The sequence below is a fragment of the Diospyros lotus genome, chromosome 6 (genome assembly GCF_014633365.1).
Source record: "Diospyros lotus cultivar Yz01 chromosome 6, ASM1463336v1, whole genome shotgun sequence".
NCBI classification, from domain to species: Eukaryota; Viridiplantae; Streptophyta; class Magnoliopsida; order Ericales; family Ebenaceae; genus Diospyros; species Diospyros lotus.
The window spans coordinates 12,912,217-12,927,755 of NC_068343.1; the positions used below are offsets into that span (position 1 = coordinate 12,912,217).

The 15,539-nt window shown below is 36.2% G+C and overlaps 1 protein-coding gene across 1 annotated transcript; it reads left to right on the plus strand.

The window, feature by feature from the left end:
* The first annotated feature begins 1,216 nt into the window (after positions 1-1,216).
* Positions 1,217-15,191, plus strand: LOC127803957 (uncharacterized). The gene is made up of 9 exons (XM_052340634.1): positions 1,217-1,655; positions 1,760-1,824; positions 3,692-3,806; positions 3,900-4,023; positions 5,107-5,187; positions 6,883-7,221; positions 9,406-9,572; positions 9,674-10,512; positions 13,348-15,191. The coding sequence occupies exons 1-9, from the start codon at positions 1,315-1,317 to the stop codon at positions 14,820-14,822; spliced, it is 3,546 nt and encodes a 1,181-aa protein (XP_052196594.1). The 5' UTR covers positions 1,217-1,314; the 3' UTR covers positions 14,823-15,191.
* The last annotated feature ends 348 nt before the right edge of the window (positions 15,192-15,539 follow it).

The following is a 15,539-nucleotide window of genomic DNA, read 5'->3' on the forward strand; positions in this document are numbered from 1 at the left end:
CTTGATCCCCCACCAGAAGTGAAACAAAAATAAGGAGGTCCAATAACAACCAAATCTTGTTCATGAGTCTACCGATGAGATAAATCCAATAAAGTTTTCGTGGCATAATGGTAAAAATGGTATTGATAAAGGAAATTCTATTTGCAGCTATGTGTTTTGCTATCCAAATTAACTTTTTATTAAAATTTTACACTTTACTCTTTACACTCATCCTTATTATTCTTTGCACCTATTATTTTTCAAAAATACCCTTATCATTACACACACACAACCATCCCACACACAACAAGTGGGCACTGACGGCTCCCATGGAGAAGACGGTGGCCATGGCAAAAAGAAGATGGCAACAACAAGCAACCACGATGAACGCAGTTGCCATCATCGCACTCGAACCCCAAGGTTTGGGGATGTTTACGCCGGGTACGCATCTATCAACAAATTGAACATCAAATCGATGATAATGATGCCTTGTCACGATGAGATGTTGCTGATAAACTCATGGACGACGCAGCAACTGTACACGTTAAGAGGCTACGCATATTTCGAAATCTTTCATTTTCTAGGCAACCAACTAAACAGGTAAAAAAAGATAAATTAATTAATTAATTGATTGTAGGTGTGGGTGTGGGTTTCTTGTTTCGATTTTTCAATTGTGTCTGTGTATCATCACCAGTGGCTGCGAGGAACACGATCCCCCATCATCGACGGCCATATCACTTCTACCGATGACTGTGACGAATGCGACCACCATCATCACACTTGAACCCTAGAGGCTGAACCCAAGGGTTCGAGGTTGCGAAGCCTTGGGTTCAAGGGCGCTTGAACGCCTCGAACAAAGATGATGGCGATGATGGATGTGCGTTGCTCCCATTGACGATGACAACATAGAGAAAGAGGTAATCAACAATGATAAATGAAAATGACACTAGTCAAATCTAAACACACTTGAATGGAGATGATGACGTATGCGTCATTGTTAAGAAAATAAGTTGGCGATAACAATGAACAAAGAAGATGATGGGGGCGGCCAACGATGAGAAGGGAAGAGGGGTGAGTGCAAAAACACATGACAAAAATAAGTTTTTATTTAAAATTATTTTAATTATATTTAAATGTGATTACTGTAAGCAAAACATTAGACTGTAAATATAATTTCCCTTTCCTAATCCTATTTCAGGTGCAACCACGTCTAAACAGTTAATTTCCCCGCACAACGAGACGAATTAAACTGTTTCTTCCATTTTCAACAGATCAAAAAACACACATCCAGCGGGCAGGCGGACGAACCACAGAGAGAGAGAGAGAGAAGGGGAGATGGAAGAGTATCCGGAGGAGCTGCGAACTCCGCCGGTGGCGCTGGTGGCGCTGGTAGGGTGTGCGGAACTTCACACGGCAATCTCGACGCATCTCCACTCGGGGCAGCCGCCTATCAATACCCTAGCACTTCCTGACTTCTCCAAGATCTCCGTCTTCGGCAAGGCCCCCAAGGTGCCGCCCTCCGATTCCGCGCATCCCGCCGGTATTTTGAGGAGGGATTGGCTGCTCAAGCACCGCACTAGGGTTCCGGCAGTCGTCGCGGCCCTGTTCAGCTCCGATCACATTTCCGGCGACCCCGCGCAGTGGCTACAGGTCTGCACCGATCTCGACAACCTCAAGTAAGATGGCCTTACCTCGTATCAGTGTGTCTCTTGTGAATCTTCACTCATTTTAACTGTTTGATTGCGTGCATTTCTGTTAATCTTTGTATGCGTACTTACAGAACTGAGATTGGAGGAAGGAATATCAAATTGGTTCTGGTTCTGGTTGGGCATTCTACTTCTAAAGGTAATTTCTCTTATACCTTAACGATATAGTTTCTCTGTCTTCTCGATCAGGGTTCCTGAACGTTCAAGTACCAACCAGAAACTAAAAAAAAAATAAATCAAGATGATATATGATCCTGTTACCTGCTCTATGTGCTCATATTTTTCTTAAGAGCAAAATATTCTTCAAAATTGCCTGAATGTAGCTCCTGCTGGGTGGTAATGATCAATTTTTGTGGCGAAATTCCTTGTTTCTTTACTAGTCTGAGAATCCTGCATTAGTTATCTATTCAATTGTTAAGAATCGAAAACAAATCACGATCAAATCATCAACCACACAAACAACCACACAATTTAATGTGAAAAATCCAAATCGAGAAAAATCATGGGTAGAAAGAACAAAATATCACTATGATGATATTAGTACAATAATAGTGATATAGCTGCATTAATTTCAGGGTATTGAGCACTTATTTATAGACCTAACTTATCTGTAAATGTACAAAGGAAATTATATATTGATTAGAATATGAGCCAAGAAGATAAATCTTCAATTGAGATAAATCCCAATCACAATCAAATTTGACATCCTAATCATAGTTAAATTCGAAATCTTAATCAAGGTCAAATCAGGAGTCACAATCTCAAATGAATTTAAATTTCGGGTCACAATTTTGACAAGCTCCACCTTGATACGAAATTCAAATATGAAATTATTCATAATTATTTTTTTCCAACAAAATCATAGAGAATTAATTTCCATGACAAATACCAACCAAATCCACATAGTGCTTGAACTTTGCAATATGCAGGGACTTGGTCAACATATTTGCAGGATCATCATGGGTGCTGATTATTCTCACAGTAACTTCACCACGAGCAATAATATCTCAAATAAAATGATATATCACATCAAGGTGCTTTGTTCTCTCGTGAAACATCTGATCTTTAGTAAGAAAAATAACACTTCAACTATCACAATAGACTGTATTGTCTTGAAGATTCTCACTGATTTCACCAATCAACACTTTCAGCCAAATGACTTCGTAAATAGCCTCAGTAATTGCCACACATTTAGCTTCTATAATAGACAGGGTAGCAAGTAAGGTAGCCTTCCAACTAATAGCACAACCACCAAGGGTGAAAACTACCCAGTAAGTGATCTTTTCTTGTTAGGATCTCCTGCAAAATTAGAATCAACAAAACCTATAACTCAATCTCTAGTGTTTTCGAGCTGCAAACATGGCATGTTTTCTGGTGAATCGATCTCCTTCCTTTGCTATTGATAAGAAAACTCCAGAAGAGGTATGATTTGGTGCCCCAGTTTGTGATGATTATTGGATTGAAAACAAATCACGATCAAACCATCAACCACACAAACGAACATAGAATTTAACGTGGGAAACCTAAATCGAGAAAAATTACGGACATAAAGAACAAAATATAACTGCGATAATATTGGTACAATAGTAGTGATATAGTTGCACTAATTCTAGGGCATTGAGCACCTATTTATAGATCTAAACTCATCTGTAAATGTACACATTAATATCCTAATCAGAAGATGAACTAAGAAAATAATTTTTCAATTGAGATAAATTCCAATCACAATCGAATTTTACATCCTAATCATAGTCAAATTTGAAATCCTAATCATGGTCAAATTAAGAGTCTCAATTTCAAATGAATTTGAATTATTGGTCGCAATTATAACAACTATTTTGCTGCCAGACATTATTATCTAGATATGATTTATTGTTTATTTGTTTTTTCTGTAAAAGCATGGGAAACATGTGTTGCAGATCCATCACTCTATTCTTTCTTCAAAATTTTAGGTAATTAGAATTTAGAAATATTTTTTAAGTAATTTGTAGTATGAATTAGTGCAGAGGACATCACTGAAGACCGTATGATTGCTCTGCGGAAGCGTGCTGAAGTAGATTCCAAATACCTTATTATCTTTGTCCCAGATGATGCGGTGGAACTAAAACAATCCCTCAATAAGTATGTTGGTTTTTTGAGTATCCAGATTAGATGGCCTTCTCTTTTTTTCCCACTTTTCAGTTTTCATATTTGTTAGTTTTAATTGCATTGCAGGCTGGCAACTGCATTCTCAGAATTAGCAAATACTTATTATCGGGATGAAGGACGGAGGATTAAGATGCGTCTTGAAAGGAAGAGCCTCAGTTCAGTTGAGATGAGTATTCGTTATTGCTTTAAGGTATGAGCCTCATGTTTTGTTGATTTCCTTATAACATTCATATAATGCTTTACTGGTTGCACCACATTCAATATGCTTTTCAAATTTCTTGGCTAAGTGCTTTGCAAAAACATGTTCTGTTTTGAGTATCTTGTGTACTCTGTACAACCTGACAAGGTTGCTTTGTATTTCTTGTGGAATGATGGAAATATCAGCATTCCTCCATCGAGTGTAGTTGAATGATTGAGGCAAATATTACCTAAAACTCAAAAAGTATTTGACTCAGTCAGTTTATTTGTTTATTTATTATGTCTTTTCATAAGTTTTTACTCACTCATGTGATTAGCAGCATGTATAAATGGAAGAATGCACCAAAGACTTAGCAGTGATCTCTTATTAATAAAAGCAGTAGACATGACAATAGGGAACTGAGTTCATCTTTTTCTGCTTCAGCATTACATGGACTGTGGGAGAACTGAGTTAATCATTCTAGCTTTACTAATGTAAGCGTGTGTCTGGTGCTGCCATGAAATTTCTGCTGCTGTGAGAATTATTTTAATGAAAGGGGATTTTCCGAGAATCACTTTTAGTTGTGGGCAATTTTGTCTATTTTTTATTTATCGCATTTGCTCCTCCTTCACTGCTTAACACAATTTTAAACACCATAAAAAAATAAACAGAAGTATTTTTGTCTACGCAAAAAGTGCTTTTTGGCTCATCCACCAGAGGCCCAAACAGACTGTAAATTTGCTTTAACAACCAGTCGACATCGGATGACAGGAACTGAAGGTACCAAATTTAGTTTTGGATTTAGGATCATATCCCATTCTTGTTTGCACGAGATTGATGCATTTGATTAGCATAGATTGGTCCTAACAACTCAAACTTTAAAAGTTAAATGCACTGGTAACTTTTATCCTTAGTCTCATAATCAAGTTGCAAGTGTTTGACTTGTCAAAAAAGCAAAAAAACAATCTACAGGATTTTGATATTTGTTGCTTATTATTGTTATTATTTTTAATAATCAAGAGGTGGTTATTTAATTTGTTCTGTATGCACTTGCTTGGATTACTTAATATTTACCTAAACCTTATGAATTGCTAGGCTGCTGTATATGCAGAGTTTCGAAGAGACTGGTTAGAAGCCTTGAGGTTGTATGAGGATGCCTATCATACAGTGCGAGAGGTATTCCTTTTTCACCGTTTTATTCATCTCATTAAGATTCTTATGTAGTCATGGCTTTGGGAACATTTGATTTCTTTCTTTATGGAGGCTTCTGAGGTATCACAGTTCCATAAACTTATTAAGAAAGGATGCATGTCGTTTATTGAACTGAGATGGACACAAAATATTTTATCGGAAAATTTTCTAGTGATGGAGCATCATCTAAGCAAACATGATGCTTATTTGAGACCAAAGGCTTCCTCCACCTGCCCACATAGCCTCTATTTCCAGCAATCTACAAGCATGTTTATAGATGCAGAAAAAGGATTTTTCGATATTGAATTTTTTTTTAAAAGAAAATGATATAATTCATGTACATGCATTTTGAGGGCAACCCTTAGTAGCAAAGGTCTCCTTTGTGATAGGAAGGTCCCAGGTTTGAATTGTGGAAACAACTTTTTTGCAGAACAAGGTAAAGCTGCAAAGTGGGAATCCTGTTGCACTGGGGAAGCCCGCCCCTCGTGTACTTGCATTTTATGTGTTTATAATAAGAACATTCTTTTTCTTTTCATTCCACAAATCATAGTTCCAAATATATTATTAAAGAGAATTGAACAAATGAAATAATAAAGCAAGAAGGGGAGGAGAAGGAGAAAGAAAAGAGAAAAAAGGACAAAGCCCAATTGCACCCAAATTCATGAACAATCACACAAACGAATAATGTGCCACACCTTTCAACAACAATGACATAACTAGCCTTAATCCTACTAGGTGGAGGTTACATGGATTCTAGCTTGGGATTCATCTTTATCTATGACCATTATATTATCACACCTTAAAAAGGATAAAATAGTTCTTTGTTTCTCAGTACCTCCCACAAACTAATACAAAGAACACATGGGCGCATATACATAGAGGGCAATCTTGTTGGCTAAAAGAACTTGGGGGATCAATTGTTTGGGCCCAAATAATTATTGAGGTTGAAGCTTAAAGCTAACATGGACTGTATGTCACCCACAAGGATTCAATAAACGAAATCTCATTATTGCATACACTTTACAATCAAATTGCAAATTACAAAACTGCTTCTCACTTGAAAATTAAATAAAAAAGAGAAGAAGTAGTCAAAATTCCTTTGTGAGTTGTAAGCTTGAATTTTGTCCAAATTCCAATAACTACTATCATTTCAATCCAGTGTCTGCTTCATTTATATCACTTCCCACATTTACTATGGACGAGATTTGTATCATTTATCAATTGAACAACAAAAAGTACACTGGTGAAATATACCAAATAAGCTATTGGAAAAAAATGGCAGTGTGACTCTTTTGTCTTACTGGCTGTCTTGCTGGAAATAGTTGTTGTCTGTCTCTACTCCTGATATGCACATAAAGAATTATTGATTTTATCAATGAAGATTGGCAAAGCAGTCTCATGTAGGATGACAAGTAGAATGTCTGGCTGTGGTTTGAAGTAATCTGCATCTGTAATTCTTGTGCAGGGGACTAGCATATTCACAGTTTGCAAATCAGATTTCTTTAAATTAAGGAAGATTGCCTAAGACTACTACTTTAGAAAATTTGTTGTCATCGTGTGTAGATAGAATTGCATTAACTTATTATGAGCTTTTTTTCTGCTACCTGTTTTTCTTTTTATCTATGAAGCTTTATGTTTGATAAGCCTTTTCCATTCTGTGAACTCTTATTTTATTTACAGATGATAGGGACATCAACAAGATTACCTGCAACTCAACGGTTAATTGAGATAAAAACTGTTGCAGAGCAATTACACTTCAAGATATCAACGTTGCTACTGCATGGTGGGAAGCTTACAGAAGCAATCACATGGTTCCACCAACACGTTTCCTCTTACAGGAGGCTAGTGGGAGTACCAGAAGTTAATTTTCTTCATTGGGAATGGTTGAGCCGGCAATTTTTGGTATTTGCTGAGTTACTTGAGACAAGTTCTGCTAGCATCCAAAGCATACCAGCATTGACTTCAGGTGCTATGGATAGACCGAGTGAATGGGAATTCAGTTCAGCTCGTTATTATCAGGTACATGGCTTACCCTATGGGTCAATACCATCTTAAATATTTAGGACTTTTTCATTTGTAGAAAACATTTTCTAATTTTCCAACTCCAATTTTCTGTTGAATGATTGAATCTCCAATCAGAAAACAGAAAAGTTGATTTTCTAAATTTTCAACTTTATCTATGAATTGGAAAACATAAAAAAGATGCTTTTCTAAATTTTCTGGAAATGAATGTTATTGCCTTTTGAAATATAAATGTTAGGGCATGTAAATTTATTACTATCCATCATCTGCAACTATATCCCAGTCAATGAATTCAACCTTTTAGCCTCTTTATGTTTTGTATCTGAGATCAAATCTGCATTTTCTTTTTCTTTTTCTTGATTAAGACTATGCCAAATGTTTACCACCTTTTCAGGCAGCTAGACAATTCCTACCCTGGTCCCCCTCTCCCCTGAGTCTCAATGGCTTCCATATCTGATACTTCTAACAACAACATATCAAGTCTTAATCTCACTAGGTGGGGTTGGCTACATGAATTCTGGCTCTTCAATCATATTTTGCCTACAATCTATGATAAGAAGATTTGACATTTTGTACACTTGTTGTTGGCTACCTAATGCAACCTCTTTTTTTATTTGGGCTTGGGATTGGCTGTGAGAAGGAGTAATACCTTTTAATATTAAAGGTGTTAAAGGGGATTGTGCAACTGTAACACCTGGAAAAAAAATACATAAATACATATACACACGCCCATCAATAAAAAGGACAGGAATTTGGAAACTGTTGAAGATGAGAATAACTATTTGTGGATGAATTTGAGAAGGATTGGGGTTTAATAGGAAATTGGAGATATAAGATGAATAATCATAGTTTTGGGGGATAGGCATCAAATAGATTATCGTAGTTTTGGGTGAATTAAGGTTGAGCTCAAAATCTGATTGTAGATAAATTTGATTTCAGAATTTAGATTTAGTGATAACCATAGGAGAATTCTTGGAAGATTGGGCTCGTAGTCAAACATAAGTAAAATCAGAAATTGGAAGCAAAAAGATAAAGAAATCAAAATCAGATGGGGCTTGGGATAAATCAGAATGATGTGTACATATTATTTGAAGAGAATTTGAGAAGAACTAGGATTAGCAGTGGCTAGATGTGGGCTTGGATTGGGGATGTCAGTGGACTCAGTCTAAGCTAGTTTATTTTTCAGTTATTGCCAATTATATTGGTTATGTAAAACTTTGAGGGTGCTAGTGGTTTTTATATCAGTTTATTTCTTCTATAAGATTCTGGATTATTTCTCATTGGTAATAATATGGAAGGATTTGTAGGCTTCGTGAACTACAAATTTGTGTGACAATTGATGGCCAGTCACATAACCTGTAGAGGGTGTGTGACAATTGATGGTATCAGTTCTATAATTTTTAACACTACCAGCAACACCCTATTTCGTGATTGGTCAAAACCTTTCCACATCCTCAGATATTTTGTCCCTATGAGATTTATGTTTGCCTCAGATGTTTGTCCTTACTGATAATATTATTTATGGATTACGTGCAAAGGGAGTATTCTTGCTGTATAATTTATATGGGATATCTTCATTTTTCACATGCTTCTTAGTTTAGATTTTCATAATCTTTTTTTGGCTAGGTTCTAGAAAATGGTATTTCTTGCTAAATAACTAACTGAAGTTGTTTTATCATGGCTGGGAGTAATCACTTTTTTTCCCCTTATCACTTTCTTTGAAAAGTTTTAAACTTTTTGACAAAGCATTTAAAGAATTAAAGTACCTTTACTTGCAATTTCTTTTTCTTTCATTTCTGGTCTTATAGCCCTCCCATTTGCCCTTTTGTTTTTTTGCCGTTTGGCTGCAGCTTAATTGCAATAAGTGAACAATTCTTGCCCATTTACCCCTACCTACCCCAATTGCTTAGACTATTCTTAGACATGCCATGAATCTAGGGGCAGGGAGGGGCTTATCATTGCTGCTCTGAATTATTCAATCATCTGGTAACAAATCTGTTGGTTGGGATCTTTTGAACATTTGCCTGATGAACTGGATAATTATGGATGCCTGGTAGATCAAGGTTGCAATGAAAGGAGGGTGCTGAAGAGTCTGGTTGATCATGTAGAGTTGAAAGCTTTAATAGTTTATTGCAGTGTATACACACACACACATTCTTCTAACAATTTGTTTTGAAACAGTTAGCTGCTCAATACTTGAAGGAGAAGAGATCCTGTTTGGAAGTTGCATTGTCAATGTCAACTACCACTAACGATGTTGATGGCAATGGTGAATCTGTTGTACCTTCTGTGTATGTGGGTCAGTTTGCTCGGTTACTTGAGGAAGCGGATACATATGTTATGCAACCGTAAGCGTATTGTCTTTTTTAATCCAGAATCATATCCTTTGGTTTTCATACACTCAAGAAATGATGATATTAGATGCGCTATTTTTTATTTGGCTTTGCAGTATTACAGATGAAGAGTATTTCCATTATGCTCTGGCTGAAGGGAAGAGGTTCCAGGATTCCTTTGAGATTATCGCTCTTCTCAAAAAATCTTTTGAAGCGTACACCAATTTGAAAGCCCAGAGAATGGCTTCTTATTGTGGGTTTGAGATGGCCAGGGAGTATTTTGCTGTGAATGAATTTAGTAATGCCAAACAAGTTTTTGATAATGTTGCACATCTGTACAGAAAAGAAGGTTGGCTCACTTTATTATGGGAGGTCCTGGATTATCTGCGAGAGTGCTCTAGGAGACTTGGTTCAGTGAAAGATTTTGTGGAATATTCCCTTGAAATGGCTGCTCTTCCAGTCTCCACTATTGCTAGCTTCCAATTTTTAAGCTCTAAAGAAAGTGAACCCACTGGTCATGCAAGCATCTCTCAGAGAGAAATCATACACAAGGAAGTATTTGAGTTTGTTGCAGGAGAATCAGGGTTGTTGTCAAACAAGGACGGCAACAACCTTAAAGTAACTGGTGACCAACCCCTTCATCTTGAGATTGATCTTGTCAGTCCTCTTAGAGTGGTGCTTCTTGCATCAGTTGCTTTTCATGAACAGACGGTTAAGCCTGGTGCACCAACCTTGATTACACTGTCACTTCTATCACAATTACCTCTTACTTTAGAGATTGATGAATTAGAAATCCAGTTCAATCAATCAATATGTGATTTTACTATTGTGAATGGTGGGAAGCCTGAGAGGTCTGCAAATTATGAGGGTGAGACAGGTCGCAGGTTTGAGACTGCTCCTGCTCTGATGCTTTCAGAAAACAAATGGCTACGGTTAACATATAACATAAAATCTGGTAAGGCAGTTTGTCTCTTATGGATTTCTTGTTTAGTGAATGGATAGTGCTATATGTATAGTCGTGGAGTACATTTCAGAGCATTATGCTATTTTATCCCCATTTAGAGGTTTTGAACCATCATAATCCATCCTAGCAAGTACAGTTTGATCACAAGAAGTTTGGATACTGCCAAGCTGTTTCCATGTTTTGTCAAGGATTCTTGTTGAATATTTGCCCAAGGTCTTAATTTGATTTTTTTTTTTAAATTGATCATTGCATGTTTAACATGTTTTTGGATTGCTCATATAAGTTAGAACCATGTTACATGCTTTAGATATAATTTAGAAATTAATATATATATATGTGAGTCCAGACTTCCTTGGACTTTTTAATTTTCAAAGCTTTACAATCTGTAACATTCAATTCGGTTAGGAATAGTGCTCTCTAGAAATATATACTTGGACATTTTTGTTGACACTTCCATACTAATGTGTAGAATCTGTGGAATAATTTCTTTTCATTTAACGTAATAAAAAATTAAAAATAATTGCCCAACCCCACCTTGTGGGATTTAAGGTTTGCAGTTGCGTTGTTAACATAATAAAAATATATTATAGTTGTAGGGTGGATTTCAACAATTGACAGTTCTTCTGGATATATTATAGTTGTAGGGTGGATTTCAACAATTGACAGTTCTTCTTGCCAGAAGTTTCATATAATGACACTGATCTCCTGCCTTTAGTGCCAACTTGGCTTTGACCATCCCAAACACTTGAGTACTTTTGGTTTGCATGAAGAAAGATCTGTTGACTTAATGATCTCTTGAATTTGTTATTATACCCTTGCTTGCTAAAAAAATGGTGTGCAATTTATAGAATGATCATCTTAAATTCATCATAAAAATTAGTTTTTTTTTCTTTTTAATAGAAAAGGATGTGAAACGAGTGTAGGAAGAACAATTTAGTGCCTATTTACAAGAATAATGATGTTCAAAGCTATGAAAATTATAGAGGATCAAGTTAATGAGCCACACTATGAAATTTAGAGAGTGAGTAATTGAAAAAAATTGAAAAGACAAACCATCGTGTCTGAAAACTAATTTGCTATCATGCTTGGTAGGTCAACCATGGAAACTATATATTTGGTCAAGTGCCAAATGGAAAAGGTACTGAGATAAATAAAAGGATTTGCATATTTTGTTTACAGTTCAAATTGTTTATATATAGGCTATTAAACACGTATCAAAGCACGTGAAGAGGATAATGAGCCTTTTTCCAATTACATTTGGATTACAACAAGGATCTACTTTAAGCCTTTACTTATTTGTCTTATTAATGGATCAACTCACTATATATATATCCAGGTAGAGGTGTCTTGGTGTATGTTATTTGCAAATGACATTGTGTTAGTGGATGAGAGAGAGATGGAAGAACATTTTGGAATTTAGAGGTTTTTAGTTAAACAGATTAAAAACCAAATTTATGGAATGTGCGTTTAGTAAAAATATAAGCATTGATGATATTATGGTAAGAGTAGAAAATCAAATCATACTTTGAAAATACCAGTTCAAATATCATGAATCAATCATCCAAAAAGATGAGAGGATTAATGAGAATATTACCTGTGGAATTAAAGCAAGATGATTAAAATGGAAAAGTGCATTTGATGTTTTATTTGATAATGAGAATTTGTTAAAGTTAAAAAGGAAAATGTTACAAGACAAATAAAATATTAGTTTTTACTGTATGACATAGAATGTTAGGTAGTAAAGCACCAACATGAGCAAAATATTGGTGTAATGAAAATGAGAATGTTAATATGGATGTGTGGCAATACAAGAAGAGATGAAATTATAAATAGGATTATTCATAATAAGGTCATAGCGATTTCGATTGAAGAATGATGCATGAGACATGATTAAGATGATTTGATCATGTGAGAAGATCAACAAAGATTGTGAGAAGAGTAGATGAAATGAAATGAGTATCTAGCAAAAGAGGTAAAGGAAGACCAAGAAAAAATTGGTGGAAGACATAAAGGAGCAACCTTACTATTACTCCCAAGGCTCTCTCTCGGTGTATAATGTTATATGAATAAAACATTATTACATGCTTAACGTAATTATATTGTAAGACTTGCCTAATAAATGGAATCTCTTAGTGGCTCCCCACTTTATGAGTGTTGGAATAGAGTTGTCTTACACTCTTAACTTACTGGTTTCTAGAACTTGAACCAGTAACCTTCTAGTCATAAAGGAGCAATGTAATATTGCTACAAGGTTCACCCGCTTAATACTTGCATAATAATAAAACTATATTTCATGTAATAATATAATACATTTTGCTAGAATTCTTGTAGCCAACCCCACTTAGTGGGATTAAGGCTTGATATGTTGTATATATGGTATATTATTTTATCACTCAGAAAAAGTTCACATTACATGGCCCCTGGTATATCATCTACCTAAGAGATCATGTCCCAAGAGATTGAATCCCATCTTTCAAAATAAACATGCATGGTAGGCGTAAAAATTGCGTAATTTGTTTATTTATTTGCTGTTATCCAAAGACTAGTAACTTTCAATAGGAGTGCTAATCTTGCATGTTTAGGATTATAGATCATCTTTTATGTTATTATTATTATTGGTTCTGGGAGGAATTTTTCATGCCCTTCTGGTTTGCTGATGCTGTTTCATCAAATTGGATGACAATTGCCTTTTAGAGCATTGCTTACTCATAGTGTGCCCTTGCTGCATAAACTCCATCATTCAAGGAACTCACAGGATCACTACAGTTATTTTCATTCTGCCATTTTTCTTGTTTTGTAACATAACAATTTGATTGATTGATGCAGACCAAAGTGGAAAGCTTGAGTGCGTTTCTGTAATTGCTAGACTGGGACCTAGCTTCACAATCTGTTGCAGGGCTGAAAGCCCTGCTCAATTGAATGATTTACCTCTTTGGAAGTTTGAAGACCGTGTGGAATCTTTTCCAGTCAAGGATCCTGGTCTTGCATTCTCTGGCCAAAAGGCGATTCAGGTTGAAGAACCAGACCCACAAGTGGATCTTAAACTAGGTGCTTCTGGTCCTGCTTTAGCTGGAGAGATCTTTGTTGTGCCTGTTATAATTTCAGCTAAGGGTGACAAAGTCCACGCGGGTGAGTTGAAGATTAACCTGGTGGATACAAGAGGCGGTGGCTTGCTCAGTCCAAGGGAAGTAGAACCATTTTCCGTGGACAATGTTTATGTTGAGCTCCTCAGCATAGAATATGAAGATTTATCTCAAACTGGAACTGACAACATCCGAAAAATTCAGCCCTCTTTTGGATTGATTTCTGTTCCATATATAAATGAGGGAGATTCATGGTCCTGCAAGCTAAAAATAAAATGGCACCGCCCCAAACCAATCATGCTTTATGTGTCATTGGGCTATTCTCCATATAGCAATGAACCCAGTGCACAGAAAGTTAATGTTCACAAAAGCTTGCAGATAGAAGGTCAGACAGCTCTTGTATTTAGCCACCGATATATGCTACCTTTTCGACGGAACCTTCTATTACTCTCAAAGGTCAAACCAAGTCCTGATGCTGATCAGATGCCTTCACTGCCTCTCAAGGAAATCAGTACACTCATTGTTGCTGCCAAGAACTGCGCAGAGGTGCCATTGCAGTTACTATCATTGTCTATTGAGGTAGATGAGGATGACACTGGGGAATATTGCAGTGTGTTGCACAGGGGTGACGACCTTTCAGACCCTGCACTTCTCATGCCAGGAGAAGAGTTCAAGAAGGTATTCTCTGTCGTTCCTGAGGTAAATATCTCGATGCTAAAGATGGGAACTGTATGCCTAAGGTGGCGAAGAGATTCCGGGCCTGAAAGTTCTAGTACAACTGCTGCAACAGAGGTTTTGACCAGGCACAGATTACCGGACATAAATGTGGAGCTGTCTCCTTTGGTTGTGAATTTGGAGTGTCCTGCTCATGCCATCCTCGGGAACCCCTTCACATACTTCATCAGAATTCAGAATCAGACACATTTGCTTCAAGAGATCAAATTCTCTTTAGGGGATTCGCAGAGTTTTGTGTTGTCTGGTCCCCACAACGACACGATTTTTATTTTGCCCAAGTCTGAGCATATCCTCAGTTACAAGCTTGTCCCGTTGGTGTCGGGCTCTCAACAGCTGCCTAGAATTACTGTTACCTCTGTGAGATATTCAGCTGGATTCCAGCCCTCAGTTGCTGCATCTAGTGTTTTCGTATTTCCCTCCAAGCCTCAGTTTGAGATGACGAAAGTGGAAGCGAGGCCGATGGAATCTGTTGCAGTTGAATAAACACTCGTCACTTGAACTGATCGGAAGAAATAATTTCTTTGTCTATGGCATAGCTTGGCTTGACTGACTGAACAAATCACGGGGAGAAGAACTTTTCTGGCTGAACTTGAGTGGCTGATGATGAAGGAAGGATGGATAGAGGATTAGAGGTTTGTTTACCGTTTACTGGAAAAGGTGACTAACGACGACGACGATGCACTCGCAATTCTCCTGGTTCATCGGATGGCATGACATTTATTTAATTAAAAGTAGTTGGCCAATTGTGAATCCCAGGGCCAGGGATCAGTGGGGGCAAAAATATTGCCAAATACATGGACAGATAACAAACGTATCATTCCTTTTCATTGCATGCAACTATCCCGGTCTCAAGGCATGTACGTTGGTACTAACTTTTTTAAAAAATAATTTTAAGAAAATAAGTCTCACAATTTATTTTTAATTCACTTTTTCACAAAAAAAAAAAAAAAAACTTTTTTGGAGGAGATTGTAAATTTTTTATTTTCACAGATTAAGAAAAGTTTTTAATAAAAAAAAAGATTAAAATATTTCTTATTTTTTTATAAGTTCATAATTTTTTCACAATTATTTTTAGAAATGTTATATTTAAATTAAACATAAAAATATAAGATTCTCATAAAAAATATTTAATATTTCTAAAAATATTTAAAATTGTATAAATTTTAAAAATTAAAGATTCTCAAAAATATTTTTAAGAAT

Bases quoted from the DNA above. Each gene is read 5' to 3' on its own strand.
- LOC127803957 (XM_052340634.1), top strand. From the start codon at position 1,315: ATGGAAGAGTATCCGGAGGAGCTGCGAACTCCGCCGGTGGCGCTGGTG. The intron at 1,825-3,691 runs GTAATTTCTCTT...GAATTAGTGCAG, and splicing joins TGGGCATTCTACTTCTAAAG to AGGACATCACTGAAGACCGT. The intron at 3,807-3,899 runs GTATGTTGGTTT...ATTGCATTGCAG, and splicing joins CTAAAACAATCCCTCAATAA to GCTGGCAACTGCATTCTCAG.